At 44.8% G+C, this 18,588-nt stretch overlaps 2 protein-coding genes across 2 annotated transcripts in view; both read right to left on the reverse strand.

The window, feature by feature from the left end:
* The window catches only part of PFKFB4 (6-phosphofructo-2-kinase/fructose-2,6-biphosphatase 4), a 67,365-nt gene extending 57,098 nt beyond the window's left edge, over positions 1-10,267 (reverse strand). Inside the window, exon 1 of the mRNA XM_053377617.1 lies at positions 9,869-10,267. Within this exon, the coding sequence (XP_053233592.1) occupies positions 9,869-9,953 (85 nt within the window). The 5' untranslated portion in view covers positions 9,954-10,267. The remainder of the gene's footprint in view (positions 1-9,868) is intronic.
* Positions 10,268-14,116: 3,849 nt separating this feature from the next.
* LOC128408227 (uncharacterized) overlaps positions 14,117-18,588 on the reverse strand; it is a 28,997-nt gene continuing 24,525 nt past the window's right edge. Inside the window, exons 6-7 of the mRNA XM_053377621.1 lie at positions 18,316-18,409; positions 14,117-14,552 (exon numbers count right to left, since the gene is read on the reverse strand). Coding sequence (XP_053233596.1) covers positions 14,506-14,552; positions 18,316-18,409 — 141 coding nt within the window. The 3' untranslated portion in view covers positions 14,117-14,505. The remainder of the gene's footprint in view (positions 14,553-18,315; positions 18,410-18,588) is intronic.

The following is an 18,588-nucleotide window of genomic DNA, read 5'->3' on the forward strand; positions in this document are numbered from 1 at the left end:
TATTTGAGTCTTGTGATACTAAGCAATATCATTCACTAGAAAAAAAAGGTGCCAAATATTTGCTAGATGCAAAGGCTGGAAGGCCCTCAGCATAACATTGTTTCCTCATGACATGGAAGCTAAATATCTGAGCCATTTGGCTGATGGGGTGAGGAATGCAATGCATCCCTCTAAACCTCTCTGACTGTTCCTCAGGACACCCGCTAGGCCACGCTCCCTCACCAGGCTACACTAGTCTTGCTCTGCGCCTTTCTCTGGGGTTTTTGTCTAGCTGGAATGCATCCTTGACCTGCAATAATGCCTCTCTGGCTTGAAGGGATGGAGAGAGGTGTGACTTTTGTGTGGCTCGAATGTAGGCTACCATACAAAGTTAAGAGCTACATCCATTACTACCCCATAGACAGAGCGCCATATGCAGCACTTTGAGCCGCTCAGAATGGTAGCCTTCCTCTGTTTATTACATTCAGATATCTCTTTCAGTCCAGGTTATTTTTAAGTGGCAGTTAACATAACTGATTTTTTAAAAATCAAAACTGGTTCTTTAAAAAAATGACTACATTTTAATGGTTTTTTCCCCCCACTCTGCTGGTCAGCAATAACCAAAATGCAACTTCATGGCATCCCTCTCCTTAAAAGTACATATTCATTTCAAATCTGATTTAAGGTATGCTACAAAAATGTCCCATTTCTTGCCATTTACATTATTATTATACTTCTACATTGTGCCTTCTTTTTACAGCAGTATTAGCTGATGAAATGTAAAATAAGATAGGAACAAAATGACAAATAACACATTCACAAACCCATCCTTTTCATGTTTACTTAGCTAAGTGTGCATTAGGTAAAGGTAAAGGTACCCCTGCCCGAAGGCCAGTCGTGACCGACTCTGGGGTTGTGTGCTCATCTCGCTCAAGAGGCCGGGAGCCGGCGCTGCCCGCAGACACTTCCGGGTCACGTGGCCAGCGTGACAAGCTGCATCTGGCAAGCCAGCGCAGCACACGGAACGCCATTTACCTTCCCGCTATAAAGCAGTCCCTATTTATCTACTTGCACCTGGGGGTGCTTTCGAACTGCTAGGTTGGCAGGAGCTGGGACCGAAAGACGGGAGCTCACCCCGCAGCGGGGATTCAAACCGCCGACCTTACGATCGGCAAGTCCTAGGCACTGAGGTTTTACCCACAGCGCCACCCGCGTCCCATAAGTGTGCATTAGACTATTGCCCAAATCTTGTATCTGTTTCAAAGGCAATTCCAGAATCATCTTCTCTTGCTTTGGGACAAGGGACGGCTAACAACATTTAAAAGAAGTCTTCTGTACAAGGAACCACATGTCCTCTCACACTTTGGCAGACCTCTGACTAGTTTGTGAACATGCGCGTCAAGAGTTCAGCTCAAGCCACAGTTTCCTTTTCACCTTTAAAATCACATTAACCCAAAACAGCAGCATTCCTCAGATTTCCTGTTTTTTCCAATAAAAGTTTATTTGGGAAAGAGACAGTATATTCTTCCATTTCAATTATCTGTAATACCGGAGAACATTTTTATCACAGCTTAAAAGGGCAAACTCTGCATTCTTATTACTAGTATCACAGCTGAAGGGTACAGTAATGCATTTTAGAGAAAGGTTATACTGGCTTACGAGAAGTTTAAGCAGGTGAACAGAAGTGCCATATTCTTCTTCAAAGGTATACCATCTGTTCTTTTACCAAGTTAAGACACTTTTGTATTCTGGCATTTCCTCACCTAACTAGTTTGTAGCTGAGAGATCAAAAAGACACGTAAGTGTTTGCTATTTTCCACAAACAAAAAATGCTGTTTCTTTGGGAAAGAATGTTTCAAGTGTTATTTCCCTACAGTTATGTCTTGCAGGAAACAAAGCATTATTGGAGCTCCTGGAGCATTCTCACTTATTTTGCAAAATCTGGTGACTTTTAATTAGGTATTAGAGAATGGAAGCAGAATATGAGCAATTGAACCTCATTGCTGATGATCCACAATGCTGGACCTTTCCCAAGTTAAGTCCAATGCAAATGTAACAGAACCACATTTCAGGTGGTACACAAGAGGTGCATTTAGCCTGTACTAGAAACCAGGCTTTTAGTGTTGCAGCTCTAGCTCTCTGGAATCAATTACCAGCTGAGGTCAGACAGACACCAAGCACAATGATGTCTATGCCTCTACTGAAGACAGTTTTGTTTAGGAAGGCTTTCTCTGTGGTGCTAACCCCGTCATATATGGAAAATCAGATTTATATTTCATGAAATGTTTCCACTGGTTTTTGAGTTTACTGAATTGATTTTATTGTTAAGAGTTTGCATTTTTGCGTTTTATTTTGTATTTACTCTCTATACCTTGTCAATGCCTTTTTGCCATGAAGTCTATAAATCTGTCAAATAAGCAAGATAAAAGCTAGTTAAGAGATCAGAAGTGCCTGATACATGGGTGAATTCTGCTGTTCCTTCTCAGAGTTAATAGCATTCCCTCTCTTGGGCTTTCTTTCAAGTGGTAGAGTCTAGGCCATGCGTAGGCAAACTAAGGTCCGGGGGCCAGATGCGGCCCAATCGCCTTCTAAATCCGGCCTGCATACGGTCCGGGAATCAGCGTGCTTTTACATGAGTGGAATGTGTCCTTTTATTTAAAATGCATCTCTGGGTTATTTGTGGGGCATAGGAATCCGTTCAATTCCCCTCTCCCCCCCAAAAAAAATATAGTCCGGGCCACCACAAGGTCTGAGGATCACTGGACTGGCCCCCTGCTGAAAAAGTTTGCTGACCCCTGGTCTAGGCACAAATTTACCCCCTAGGTGAGAATTAGGCCCGACAGTAGAATCCTATACATAGCTACCCAAGAAAAGGTGTCACCAATTTCAGTGCAGCTTAGTCCAAGGCTTGTACAGGCCTGCAGCCTAAGTCCCACTGATCACAAGGGGAAAATATGTCCCATTAAAAGCAATGATACATTAGAGTTCTCAGTTTTTGTTTTTAGTGAAAACAAGCACACAAGGCAGGTGTCACAATGACACTTCTTTCTTATAACATATGCTAAACATTCATCAGCCTAGGTTGATGTTGGAGATTGGGTCATGGATATATAGTGAAAACAACTACAAAATAATTATGTGTGTTTTTCTTCTTTTTTACTGAATGTATTCTTGAACTGGATGTTTAAATCTTTGTAAAAAAAATTAAAACTCTTTAAAAAATCAATAAAATTATTCAAACAAAAAAACAATGTCAAGAGAAAAGAGAAATATTTAATTCAGAAGACAAGACTGACCTTTTTTTGTTATGACACATTGCCATGCTAATGTGATATTCCTTTCCAAGGAACTCCAGCCATGGAACTGAAAAAGGTCATGACCACTTTTTTCCCTTAGAACATGGGTTTTCACATTAACAGTGAAGCAACTGCCAAACTATTTTTAACTTAATACCAGAGAAAATGATTTTTAGAATTCTTTTCACTCCTGTTGAAGTCATGTTAGCCATATTAAAATAACTACAAAGATATTTTATTAATGGTTCTTATACACTAATGCAGAGTTCGCCAAACATTCTGGACTACTGGACACATTTCAAATTTTGAGAGAGTGCTGTGGGCACCAAACACAAAATGACTGCCATAAGGCGCGTGGCATAAAACAAAATTAGAGCGAGTACAGCTATTGCTACCACCCACCAACCCACTCACGTCTTGGACAGCCTCATGTTTATCATGGGAAGTCAACTATGTCCTGCTTGTTCTGATGGTGGAGATACAGCTGTTAAAGGCACAACAAACCTGTTTTCCACAATGCCAACCCTAAACCAAAGCTTAGGCTGCCAACCTGTACCCGCTTACGTGGGAATAAGTGCCATTAATACCAAGAGGGATACTACTGAATAGACATGCATTCCATCGTACTGTAGGTTAACTATATAGTGAATTCTTAACACATACAGCAGGAGACATACCTAAGCCTCTTTGCAAAGTTTTCACATTTTTCATTTACCATTTGGGAAAAGGATTCTTTAACATCCACCACACTTTTTGTGTAACAGCATTTGCAGAAAATGTATTCTAGAGCAGTGGTTCCCAATTGGTGGTCCACACACCCGATGGAGTCTGTGTAATCCACAAAGGATGGCACATATCTGTCAACTGTCCAGGACATTCCTTTGAGGGGGGGCATCCTCTCACATAACACATGCAAGAGTGTAGCCTGTAAGGCACTGGGATATGTTGGAAGCTATGGTGGCACCATTCACATAACAAAAACTACTATAGAGATATCAACATTTTCAAAACTAGGGGGTCCATGGCTTGGCTTTCGGAAAAAATGGGGGTCTGCAGTACTTAGCTAATTGGGAAACACTGTTCTAGAGAGTACCTGCTTTCAGAAGAACCCCCCCCCCATAAGAAAGATGCATCCTGGTTGCTAGGGAAAAAGGAAGGACAAACTACAGAGATTCTAGTAGTTTGTGCATTTTACTTTGACTTTGTAAAACATGCTGGAAGCTTCATTGAAGGACAGTACATAAATTCTTTAAATAAATAAATAGAATTATGTCCCACTATTGCAAACACCACATAATCTATGAATCTCATGGATCTCGCGGTTCTCCTTTAACACAGGGAGATAACAATCAATTCACTATTATAGGAGTTGATGGTATTTCACATGAAACAGAAAAGTAACTGTAGTTAAAGCAAAGGTTGTTAAACAAGCTCCATAAACATTTGTTATGTTGTGTGCAGCAAAACTTTGTTAAGTTTAATGACAAAACATCATTGTATTGGTGCTGTCCCTTATATCTTTCAATAAACAGAAGTAGACAAGCCAAGGTTTATAGGGTATAAACTCACTCTGTATCCCCAACCCAAATTTTTTTACTTTCTCACAAGAGTACAGCAAAGTGCTAGTTCAAATCAGGGGGAGAAATTGCTGGGATTAGATTCTTAAAAAGAGAATTAGAATTCTTTTTTAAAAAAAAGTTTAGTGCACTGTTAACATATGTTCACTTTGAAAGACTTTTTTTCCTGAGTTTATGAACCTGCGTAGCATGATGAATAAGTACTTCGTTCTCCATTCTTCTGGCAATTCTAAATAGAGAAGGAGGCACCTGATGCAGTTATAAAGTTGAAGGGGGAAAGGATGGTTAACTAGATGGAATGAGAATTATTTTACACATCATGTGCATGAATGCTGTTTACAGTCTTTCCAGATGACACATAATAGGCATAACACTAGCTTAGCTTAGATTCGCACCTCTGCCAACTCCACCTCTGACTTTTACTCACTTAGCAATCAGGAGTCCTTCTGGTTGCAGATAGGCTCCTAAGTGAATTCAGCTGGAGAAGGGATGCCACTGGGGGGATATGATGCTGGGAGATAAGGGCAGAGCCCACGGGAATTATTTAATCCCAGTTCTGATTAAATCTGAATAGAGCTGCAGAGTGTGGTTAACACACATGTCTTGGTTGGTCACCTGCCAATCTTGTCTCGTGCTGTTTACCCTTCCATTGTTTCATCAGCAGGCAGGCATTACAACACGAGGGTCCATGTACTCTTGGTGCCAAACTGGTTGAAATCATCCATTCAGTAAAGCTCTAGTCTGTGTTCACTCAGGGTGTTGCCCCTACTCTTCTCCTGCCCCCAGGCATGATTAAAAAAGTAGTTTATACCTTAGACTATACCTTAGTCCAGGGTGGTCCAACACAAGGCCCTAGGCGTTTTGGCGGCTGTCAGCAACATTTGACAACCCCCAGTCCTCACCCTGCCTTCCCAAAGCTGAGTAAGCGAGGTGCTGGACTTTGGGAAGGAGGCATGAGGGCTCTGACATGGTCCTCAACAAGTACTATTGCAGCCCACTTGGAATGAAAAGTTGGACCACCCTGCCTTAGACCATTTTTAACAGGTGCACTAGCAGCCAGCGCAGTTGTAAAAAAAAAAGGGCCTTAATTGTGCTTATGAGATCAGGAACAGGCCATGAAATTATGATATCACACACACAGCCCAATCTTTCTCTGCAATGGATCCCCCACTTAACCAAACCTAAAGGATGCAATAGCACCAATGTTTAAGACTAAATATGATGATTAAGACGAAATATTCTTATCCAGCTACAAGCCTTGGTTAGGAATTCTGGCCAGGGAGAAGCGCCGCCATTACTGAAGGCACTACATAATTCAAAACCAAATAGATCCATAAATAATTCCTGCTTCTGAAGTAACTGAAAAACTATACAGCCAAAACAGAGTTGTCCACAGGAAACAAGCCTCATCATTAGGCAGGTGTAGTCTGCCTTCTAAAATAGCAAGAAGCAGTAGGCTGGGGCGATAAATCTCTCATAACTGTGGCTATAACTATGGCCCCTTCAGTTTCCTTAAGCAGGTTAGCAGAAGAGCTTTTTATTGCACCTTTTTCTCCAAGGTGTACATGATTCACCTCCTCCTCAGTTAATCCCTACAATGACCCTGTGAGATAGGTAAAGAGGGTATGACTGGCCCAAGTTCACCCAGTGAGCTTCATGACTGAGTGGGGATTTTTGAACCCTGATCTCCCAGGTCCTAGTCATACACTCTAACCCAGGGGTCGGCAACCTGTGGCCCATGGGGATCATTTAAATGGCCCACGAGCCACCCCCGAACCGAGCTGCCCGCTTGGTGAGTCCCCGCACACTGCGCTAAACCGGCACAGCGCAGAACGGGGACTCGCTTCCATGGCGCCAGAAACTGCGTGTGCACAGATGCGATCCGGCTTACGGAACAATCTCCATGGGAGTGACCCAGCCCAGGCCAGGTAAACCTTGCCGACCCCTGCTCTAACCACTATACCACACCAGCTTCCTAGAATACTTCTGCTATGGGGCAGCTACATAAACAAAGCAGGTAAATAAATATGGGGAAAGCAAACTGCCACTTAGAGAAGGAGCTGAAATATTTTCCTTGACACTTGAATTTGTTTTATTCTGGATTCTTTTATTTGATGTTTTAATGTGTTGTAAACCATTTTTTTCCTTTAAAATATAAAGCAGCATAGAAATGAAATGAATAATAATAACAGCAAACTTCATATCCGGGAGAGGGGGGAAATGGTGCCTAGACATTCTGTTGTGGCAACCATGGCCTAGGTTTAAGGTGCCACTTGGCGATCTGTTTATATATCTGTTTCTAACACTGCTCCAGCCACAGCCCACTCTTTCTTCTAGCTTAAGCCTTGAACTAGAGAGGATGACCTTCTGATGCACTCTGTCTTCCAACTCAATCAAAGGCTGCACTCTGTTTCTCAATAATTACATAGGAACTGAAAGACCTAAAAACGTATTTTAAACTAATTACCGTCTCTCACTGCAATCTACGGCCCTAACTTAATCTTGATTTGCGCTTTCAAGCAATAATAATATTGTTCTGTACTCCACAGGACAGATCCCTATATTCTGACCAAGAAAGAACCTAGTAAATAGCATCATATGTGACGTCTACTTTGTTTTAACTCTGAATTGTACACCGGGAGAATTCTCTACATGTTGACAGGTATAGGAGAAGGGAAGTAGATTTATAGCACAATTCTATGCACTTCTATTCAAAGTGGGACCTACACCCAAGTAAGTGTGTATACACCTGCAGTCCTATACACAGTAACCTGAGAGGAAGACCCATTGACCAAAATTGGACTTTGAAATTTCTGAGTAGGGATTCACCGAATTGTGCTGTTAATCTCTTTTTCTGAGCACACAGCATAGGATAGGATTGTGCTGTAAACCAACCTATGGAATGCAGGGATCCACTGTGTAAGCTGTCCATTGCAAATACTAAACAGTGAACAGTGAACCAGAAACTAAGAGGCAATTGCCATAGATCACTCTTCTCTATACAATTGAACAAAATTATTTCACACTGGTGTGTCAACTATATAGGCCATTTGTCCAAAATCTTAGTTCTATTATTAATGAGACTGCTCCTGAAATTCACAGATGTATCAAAAAATATAACAGGGGAATAGATCAGAATGAATCTATTTGTACAGAAGGACCATTTCACATTATTGTTAATTTCCTACATGGAAACCACGTGTGCAGATAACAGTGTGCAACTCATGCATAACTTAAATAGTATACTAATTCTGTGCACATTGTGTGCATACACGCTTAGAAGCTACAACCAATCATTGCTTTCTAGCACAATGCAAAGCAATTCACATGCATATAGCATTGGGAAACATTACAACTTAAGTGGTGTAATTACATCCCTTTCCACACAGGAGTGACCGGAGTTGAGCGTATTAGGAAACGTTTACATGGAAGCATCTCCCAACTTCCTTTCTTAGCCTTTTATTTCTACACCAGAAATGCACTGACTCTATTCTTGGTCCATCAATGAGCCATGCTGCTACCAGGCAGGGAATTAACTCAGACTGAGGGACCTGCATTTGGCCCAGAGTTGGTACTGGAGGCACATTCAACCCTTGACACAAAAATGCATGCAAACTCATCTCTACCAAAAGTGATCATGGCAACTAGTAACAAATCTTGCTTATAACTGTATTTCCTTAGTTTGCTGGACAAGCACAACATCATTGTTTCACAATCCTCAGGGCCGTTTACTCCATTGAAGCACCTGGCAGGAACTAGTCACTGTTATATACAATATTCGTAAGTGGACTATCCATCACACCCAATACTAGCACTGCTAGCATAGAAATGAACAGAGAATGGTAAGGTGAGAGAGAGATGTCTACCTCACCAAACTGACAGCCCAAAACAATGCAGTCAAAAAAGATAATTAATGGTTGGGAGATATTTAGTTAGCCACCAGAAGCTCAAAAGGATGCAAAGCCCAGCATCCCTAAAGCAGCAGAGGCCTGACCTCCTTCCAATTTTTGCAGCCATCTCTCTGAAGCCCTGAAACATGTCTGAAGTTTTAAAATAGGAAATATGCCCATAGGGTGCTCATTAGCTGCTTTTCTACTTTAAAAGTGTTTAAAGCACAACAAAGAGAGGTGCCTCTGAGCGCGTGTGGAGTGCCACTCCCTTGCCACTAAGCCTCCATTAAGATACCATGATCTAGTTGAGAAGATCTATCTTACAGTCCTCTCTGCACATCCAATGTTTTCAATAAATTAACCACTTCCTGAATGGTAGGGTGTTTGGAGGGAAGGAGAAAACGACGGTGGATTTGGAGGTCAGGAGCAGTTCCTGTCGGCAACAGAAACAGCAGCAGCCCAGCCCAGCCTGGGCAGCGCATGGTAAACACAAGGAGGGGCGGGGGGCCAACAGAAATAAGAGCAGCAGCGGGAGGAGGGGCGGAGGACGCCACGCTCCACACGCTTCATAACATGGGACTGGCGCCCCGGGATGGAGCACTAGGAAGCCTCCGGGTGGTCATTGCCACGGGAGGAAGACCTGAGGCGAGGGAGTCCGCTCTGGAAAGCGGGGCGCCGCGCCACCTTCCCCAAAGGAGAGCTCTTGTGGGGTGGGGGTGGGAGGCCAAGTTCCCCCCAGCACAAGGCAGCCGTCCTTCAAGCAGCCAGTTCGCAGAGTCGCAGCTCGCCCCGGCGGGAAGACGAGCGACATGTTGAGCCCCCCGCGACCCCCGGTCCTTCCAGCTTCCTTTGGGCGAGGCCAAGCACGGCAGGCTGCAAACAAGCCCCTCTCCTCGCTTGCAGCAAGTCATAAAAATAGCCCCGGGCCAGGAGGACAATCCACACGCTCCCAGGCAGGCTGGAAGAGGCGGGATTCCAGCAGCTCCTGCGCCCTCAGCCGCGGCGGCCGCCTACGTGAACGCCGCCTTGCCCCGCTCCCCAGGGCGCTTGTACTTTCCACGCGCGCCGTGTCCCCCCCGCACTCGCAGGCAGACACGCGCCACACGAGCGCGCGCTGCGCTCTTACCTCTCCAGTCCCGGCCTTGCACAGAGCGCGCGGGTCGAGCGCCACTGCCACTGCCGCCGCCGCCGCCGCACCTGGACACCGACATCCGTGCGCCTCAGGCGAGCCGCCACCCAGCCGGGTTTCGGCGCTGCACCGGCTGCTGGGTTAGCGGAGCCCAGCCTCAGTCAGTCGCCGCCCCGAAGCGGGTGGAAGGAGGCAGGGAAAAAGCCCGGCAGCACCCCCCTCTCCTCCTCCCGGTTGCTTGGGCACGCCGACGCCGCTCGCTATCCGGAGCTGAGAGGGTCCTTCTGAGGCGGCTCCTGAGCGCCGAGCAGGAGCATCTTGCTAAGGGCGCAAAGCCCCGGGAGAGGCTTCCCCCGCCTCGGCGTGGAGGGAAGGAGGGAGGGGGCGTGTGCGCGGCGGCGGCACTCCAGGGCTCCAGCCGCTCCCGCCGCTCGGGCAAGCCGATTGGAGGGCTGGGACCAGAGGGGCGGGGAGAGCTCGCCACCATCATAACTGGCTCCTTCCGTACAGAAAGGTCCCAAAGCGCCTCGTGTATCACTAAGAGAAGAGCAGGAGGGGGGGACGGTTGGCAGAACGGCCACGGCTGGTTCTGGTCTAATTTGGGGGGGGGGGAGGCTTCCTAGAACGAGAATTTTTTTAAAAAGCAAAGGTGTTGGTCCATAAGACTCAATAAAGCAACACCACAAATAGCACTTCAGAAATGTTTAGTCAAGCGACAGAGTTATCAGGACTGACCGAAATGACACGCAATGTGAGCAACCTTCACCAGGCTGCAAATTGCACCAGAGGGCTGGGGACCCATAGGGTCCATTGTGGACCCCAGGCCTCCCTCTGGCTCACAGAATTTTCTGCAGGCTGCAGCCATCCCTAGGCCACATCCAGGGGCAAAACTAGGTTTATTTCACCCAGGCCAAACCCAGTTTGGTACACACACCCAACAAGCATGTGCATATGCACACAGGCCAAGAGCCTCACTGACGCCCCTCTGGAGGCTTCACCTGGGGCAGAAAACCCAGCTACCCCTGCTCCATAGGTACTGCACTGCCGCATCCCATACCAACCCTGCTTGTGCCGCTTTGAGTGTGTTTGCCTAGCTGAGATGTGGGACCTTGAGCTCTGATAATGGCTCTGGCTTGCCCAGATTGAGCATAGAGATGGGTGTGTGAGCAGCATGTGCAGACACTCGTCTAGTGTACAAAGGGAAAAGCCACCTTCATCACTCTGCCCACTAACGGCATGTGGCCCCTGGAAGGTTGCCCAGAAGGTAGGGAGGCCATTGGGCTGAAAAAGCGTCTCCACCCATGTGTGTGTCTTACACAAAGCAGGGTGGGGAGAAGAAATCTACCATGACTTGCCTTGGAAGCTGTTTTCATAAGGCTGTAACCTATGAAAGGGGCATAAGCAAAACAGTGCAGTACTTGGTTTGCATTCAAAAGATCCCCAAACCAACCCCTGACATCTCCAAATGGAGTTGCAAAAGACTGCTGGGGTCTGAACCCCTCAAGAGTTGCTGACAGCTGCTGTAGGCTAGGTTTCAGGCCTGCTTAGCCATTTTGAGCGAACCAGCACCAGCCCACGTGCTCCTCTCCACTACAATGTTAGGCAACAGAGGCAAATTTAGGGGAGCACGACTGATTTGGCCACACTGGGAGCAGAGACTCGGGGGCACCACAACTGTTATTTAGAATGGAACACGGAAGGTAAGGGATGCTGAATTTTGGCGATGCAGAGAGTGCTCCTGAAATTTGAGACCCCAAAGTCCACAACTGTAAGCAACCTTATGGGACAAAGTGAATGTATGGCTTGAAAAATAGGAAATGTGAAAGTAACCAAATCCCTATTTATTCATACACCATCCCTATTTGTACATATGATACTGATTGATACATCAGTCCCTACTTTTATAGACTCTCTACATTATTCTGTTTAGCATAGGTTGTGAACCAAATGCTTCTGCTGGAGTGCCAAACAGTACTCCAGCAGTGGGCACAGTGCCACCACTAAAAGTGGACCTTAATGTAGCCTTGTAGAAACAGCACTTGGAAGAATTCTTGGCTTGGCGGAGCTTTTGATAAACTTGTCTCAATGCCATACATACTTCTATCTAAGAATAGGAGGGAGCTGTGTTCCAAGAGTGGAAACTGTGATAAAGGTGATGACATGTTTGGGTAGTAAAAATATAATTAACCTTGCATCACTTTATCAACACACAGCATTCCACTGGATTGCTTTGCTGGGATTACTGTATGTAAAGCAAAACCCTATATGAGTTGAGGCCTGGGTACTTGTTGGACTGCCTTGTGTTAATAAAAGAAGGGCACAATAAATGAGGGGCAGGCCAAGCCCACCCCCTCTTTGCAATAATGTGCTCACTGCCCCCCACAACCCCAAAGGTGTCACCTGAGTGACTAGGTTCACTGCCACTCTTATTACATTCACTTTTGGGGGAGCTTTTAATGTTCTATTTAAAACTGTGCTGTGCAGTTGGAGTCTCAGCCATCAGGTATCTTCCTGGCTTGCTGCTATCTGCCCACTGCCACTGCCTCCTGGTCATTTGTCGAGTGGCATTTATGCAACAGCCCCAGACCTTTGCCTGGTAAGTTCTGTGGCAACAACACCACTGCTATTTGATGAGATGAAAGTCATAGAAACCTTAGGTAGAAGTGACATCATCATCTTTGGCTTCCCAATACCAAGGAAAGAGAAAGCTAGTAACTTCTGGAAAGCAAATTTCCAAAGGGTTTTTTTTAAAAAAAAAAGAGGGTAGAAACCTCAAGAAAATTTGGGAGAGGCTACCTATAGAGACACTGGATGGTGTGGCACTCCCTCTGAAAGGAACTGGTACATTGTTTAGGGGTGCTTCTAGATCTACCATTGTCCTTGGAGACCCAGGTAATCTCTGTGGCAAGGCACCCTACTACTAATGCCAACTTCACACTCCCTTGAATAGGGACAGCTAGTCTAGAGCAGGGGTCAGCAACCTTTTTCAGCTGTGGGCCGGTCCACTGTCCCTCAGACCTTGTGGAGGCTGGACTATATTTTGACGGGGGGAAATGAACAAATTCCTATGCCCCACAAATAACCCAGAGATGCATTCTAAATAAAAGCACACATTCTACTCATGTAAAAACATGCTGATTCCCAGACCGTCTGCGGGCCGGGTTGAAAAGACAATTGGGTGCATCCAGCCCCTGGGCCTTAGGTTGCCTACCCCGGTCTAGAGAGACTCATGCATTGGTAACCTTACAAGCGGATTACTGCAACATGTTCTATGACTGTATAAAGCTTTCCTTGACAATGATATAGGATGGTGCAGCCACATGTGCACATAGTACACCTGTACTGCTGACAAAATGGCTAGTTACTTATCAAGGTCATGTTGACTTATAAAGCCCTGAAGACCATTGGGTCAAGTAACCTGAAATACTGCCTGGCCACATATAGACCTTCTGCATGAACCCTGGGAAAACGTTATTGGTAGCCCCACATTCTAATGACTATAATTTGACAACAACTCTGAAACTGACCTTTTCCTGTCATCAGCTCCATGTTTGGACTGCTCTTCCTTGTGCCATATGGAATGCTTCCTCTATTATCTGTTTTACATATCGTTTCAAGACCTATTTACACAAGCTTTCCCAGACCACTGAATTTGGTTACTGAAGCTGGACTCTTTTTGACAACTTTGGATTTGTGTCTGTTGTTGTAATCATATGGGAATTAATGGTTTTATATGGTTTGTACATATTGATTTGTGTATATAGCTTAGAGATTTGTCTTGGATATTATTAAGCAGGTCATGAATGTTCTTAAATAAAGGAGAAATTACTTCAGGATGGGTAGGGGTTTCTTAAAAGTGAGTTGTTAAAGGCTCAATCCCAAACCATTCCAGAAAGCAAGACAAAGGAGAAGCGCATAAAGAAACCAAGCTGGCTAGGGAGCTTTCTGGGAAACTTTGGTTTTTAAAAGGGGGCATACATATGATGAAATGGCAGGATGGGTGAAGCAACAAAACACATGAGTAGCCAAAGCTTGCAGGGAGAGTGGCAGGAGGGTCATTACTTTCAGGGGGTGGAGGAAAAACACCTAAAGCTCTGGTGAACAGTGAGGCAAGGCATATTCCATGCTATTGACGCAACTTCCTTTTGTTGGGCGGACGAGCAGGCAGGAGCATGTTTCTATAACCTTCAGATAAGGACACTGTCTCTGTGACCACACCAAAAAGAGAAGCCATTTTTCACTAGAGCCTGGAAACACAGTTTATTACTGATTTTTAGACACATATTATCTGTATTCTAGGAGCAGATACTAAATGGAGTATCAGCAGGAATAAAAGTTAAAAGCAGAAACTGTTTATATGTGTAATATATTCACCAACAAAACAGCACTGGGAGGAAATTAGAAAGAAAGAAAAATCAAGCAGCAGCTTATAGCCTGCACTTGATTGTTAAAAAACAATACTAAGACAAGTCATGTCAGTGCCATATTAGACATCATCAGTATTTAAACAGCCTACAGTTAAAGTAAATTATATTCTCCAAGTATACTGGAAAAAATTTGTATTAAACAATCGAGTATTAAAAGATCAAGTAGTAGTTAACATGTTTAATTTTTTATCCTTAAGGATGGTAATTTTAATCATTCCATTCATCGCCATTCTCCAAGTCAGATTCTTCAGTATCTGCAAGAAAAGGTTGAGGATAGTAGTGTATTCTATTGAAGCCAATATGTACTGGTGTTCCATTATGTCATTAACTAAAAATATTGGAGATCATTGCAATTTAATAGCATTGTAATTTAAAAGTCATTGTGATGTGATTAATAGCATAACCCTCTATAGGGTTCAATGGGGCTTACTTTCAGGAAAGTAGGTAATTCTATCCTTACTTGCCCTGGGAGCAAGCCCCATTGAGCTAGGATTGTGGTGCAAGTTTTGCATGAATGGATGGGCTGCAAATAACTAAAAGGAGATTAATACGAGCGTGACATTGTACATAAGTAATGCAGAAATTACAGCACTGAACAAATCCTTGTATTGGTTTTATAAACCTCAGGTTCCTCTGCAAACCTCAGGTTCCCCCAAGGACACCAGTATCTCTCGTTTCTCAGTGTCTGTTTCAGCTCAATTTCCCACAACATTCACCAACTTTCCTATTAAAGGGAGTGATCTTACCATATAGAAGGGAGTGGAATGCAGTTGTACCTTGCTTCTCAAATGCCTTGTGACTCGAATATTTTGGCTCCCAAACACCGCTACCCCAGAAGTAAGTGTTCCAATTTGCGAACGTTCTTTGGAATCCGAATGTCAGACGCAATTTTCGCAGCTTCCGATTGAGTGCAGGAAGCTCCTGCAGCCAATCGGAAGCCACTCCTTGGTTTCCAAATGTTTTTGGATTTCAAAAGGACTTCCAGAACAAATTCCATTTGAGAACCAAGGTACGACTGTTTTGGAACTGGAGCATTAGTCAGCATTCCATCTCATAAAAATTGAGTAAACAAGTATGACTAACATTGGATGTCACCCATATTTTTGAAACCATCTTTGGGAAACTCCCTTTTTGGGGCTGGAGACAGGGTATAACATTTTTTAGATAAATAAAAACAAGATAGAAGTGTGTACAATGTAAGCACATAAAATGTCAGTAACCTGCCTAATGAATTTATAACCAAAATCAGTGTCCCAAGAGTGTGCAAAGAATAATATAATGTGATCTTTCATTCACAGTTTCTAGTATCAAACAGAAAAGGTTCTTTTGTTTCTTTCTAGTACAGATAATAATAATAATAATAATAATAATAATAATAATAATAATTTATTATTTATACCCCGCCCATCTGGCTGGGCCTCCCCAGCCACTCTGGGCGGCTTCCATAAAAACCAAAAATACAGTAAAATATCACACGTTAAAAACTTCCCTGAACAGGGCTGCCTTAAGATGTCTTCTGAATGTCAGGTAGTTGTTTATCTCTTTGACATCTGCTGGAAGGGCATTCCACAGGGCGGGCGCCACTACCGAGAAGGCCCTCTGCCTGGTTCCCTGTAGCTTTGCTTCTCGCAATGAGGGAACCGCCAGAAGGCCCTCGGCGCTGGACCTCAGCGTCCGGGCAGAATGATGGGGGTGGAGACGCTCCTTCAGGTATACTGGACCGCGGCCGTTTAGGGCTTTAAAGGTCAGCACCAACACTTTGAATTGTGCTCGGAAACGTACTGGGAGCCAATGTAGGTCTTTCAAGACCGGTGTTATATGGTCTCGGCGGCTGCCCCCAGTCACCAGTCTAGCTGCTGCATTCTGGATTAGTTGTAGTTTCCGAGTCACCTTCAAAGGTAGCCCCACGTAGAGCGCATTGCAGTAATCCAAGCGGGAGATAACCAGAGCATGCACCACTCTGGCGAGACAGTCCGCAGGCAGATAGGGTCTCAGCCTACGTACCAGATGGAGCTGGTAAACAGCTGCCCTGGACACAGATTTGACCTGTGCCTCCATGGACAGCTGTGAGTCCAAAATGACTCCCAGGCTGCGCACCTGGTCCTTCAGGGGCACAGTTACCCCATTCAGGACCAGGGAATCCTCCACACCTGCCCGCCTCCTGTCCCCCAAAAACAGTACTTCTGTCTTGTCAGGATTCAACCTCAATCTGTTAGCCGCCATCCATCCTCCAACCGCCTCCAGACACTCACACAGGACCTTCACCGCCCTCACTGGTTCTGATTTAAAAGAGAGGTAGAGCTGGGTATCATCCGCATACTGATGAACACCCAGCCCAAACCTCCTGATGATCTCTCCCAGCGGCTGCATGTAAATGTTGAAAAGCATGGGGGAGAGGACAGAACCCTGAGGCACCCCACAAGTGAGAGCCCAGGGGTCTGAACACTCATCCCCCACCACCACTTTCTGAACACGGCCCAGGAGGAAGGAGCGGAACCACTGTATGACAGTGCCACCAGCTCCCAGCCCCTCAAGACGGTCCAGAAGGATGTTATGGTCGATGGTATCAAACGCCGCTGAGAGATCCAGCAGAACTAGGAAACAGCTCTCACCTTTGTCTCTAGCCCGCCGGAGATCATCAACCAGTGCGACCAAGGCAGTTTCAGTCCCATGATGAGGCCTGAACCCCGACTGGAAGGGATCCAAATGGTCCGCTTCTTCCAGGCGTGCCTGGAGTTGTTCGGCAACCGCTCGCTCAATCACCTTGCCCAAGAATGGAAGATTTGAGACTGGGCGATAGTTGGCCATCGTGGCCGCATCTAAAGATGGTTTTTTAAGAAGCGGTTTAATAACCGCCTCTTTCAGCGGGTCTGGGAAGGCTCCCTCACGGAGGGAAGCATTCACCACCCCACGAAGCCCATCGCCCAGTCCTTCCCGGCTAGCTTTTATAAGCCAGGATGGGCAAGGATCCAGGAGACAGGTGGTTGGTCTCACTCGTCCAAGCAGCCTGTCCACATCCTCGGAGGTAACAGATTGGAATTGATCCCACACAACTTGACTAGACAGAACTCTAGCACTCTCCCGCCCCGGCCCTGCTCCCACGGTGGAGTCGACTTCTTCCCGAATCTGAGCGATTTTATCTGCAAAAAACTTTGCAAAATCATTGCAGGAGAACATGTGGCCCATACTGGGCCCCGATGTTGCAGGTGGTTCCGCTAAATTGTGAACCACCTGAAAAAGTCATAACTTTTATAATCCCATATTTATTTTTTAAAAGGCAGGTAGTTGTGTAGGACTCTGATTTTGTAATAAAATATTGCTTATTTGATTGAGTAAACATATTAACCTTTTATATCTAGAAGGAATAGTTAAAGGCAGGAAGAGATGCATAACTGTCCCTAGTCCACTGAATGTTCTCTAAAGCTATATGGTCTCATAAAAACATCTGGAAGAGGCCTGGTAAAAGTAGAATTATTCCTTTAAAAATTTTACAAACACCAGGGAGAGATGAATTTGTGGTTCCTGTTCCTATCCAGCTTTCTAAATATGACATTGCTTGCTAATTGCTGCTACATCATAAATGTCAGCTTCAGCTTCTGTCTTCTGTGATTCCTCACATATGGCTTTCAATCTGTCATAACCATGGTATTTCTCCCCCCCCCCATTACCATTAGACTTAGAAAATTAAATAGAACGTGACCTCATATGGTGCCACGTTTATTCCAGACTTTACCCAATATTTCAGCTGTTTCTAGCAATAGCTTTTTAGGAAGAGTTCGAGTTCAATATCCTTGCCATCTTCACACATTTCTAACTGACATAATGAATGAATATTCAACATTTTAAAAGGGAAAGGAAGCACTGGCTTTTCAGAAGCGTATACACCCAGTTCTTGGGGGATGACTTACTGTACTTTGTTCCAGTGAAAATTATTGAACAAATGCTTGTCCGAAGGAACAATAAAGCAATATAGTTTTAAGTTACATGTTGAAGGGAGGGGGGTTCCAAGTCATCTACCTGAAAGGTGTATTGCCTTATGTCTCTTCTGAACAACATCCTTAAGAGCAGCAACTATGTCGTCTTCAATGGGAGGCGTTGGATTCTGAGCCACCTGTTTTCAAAGTTCAAAAATGAAACAGTGATGTAGCTTTTAGAAGTCAAATCTACTTTGGAACTATCAGCATAACTAATCAGCCATCTGGTTCTTTTTAGGAGTTTTTATTCGGTCAGGATCAAGTAGCTTGCTGTCTGCTCCAAGGAGCAACACAAACATCTAGGCAAATCCATGCT

This window comes from Podarcis raffonei, chromosome 2 (genome assembly GCF_027172205.1).
Source record: "Podarcis raffonei isolate rPodRaf1 chromosome 2, rPodRaf1.pri, whole genome shotgun sequence".
Classification (NCBI taxonomy): Eukaryota; Metazoa; Chordata; class Lepidosauria; order Squamata; family Lacertidae; genus Podarcis; species Podarcis raffonei.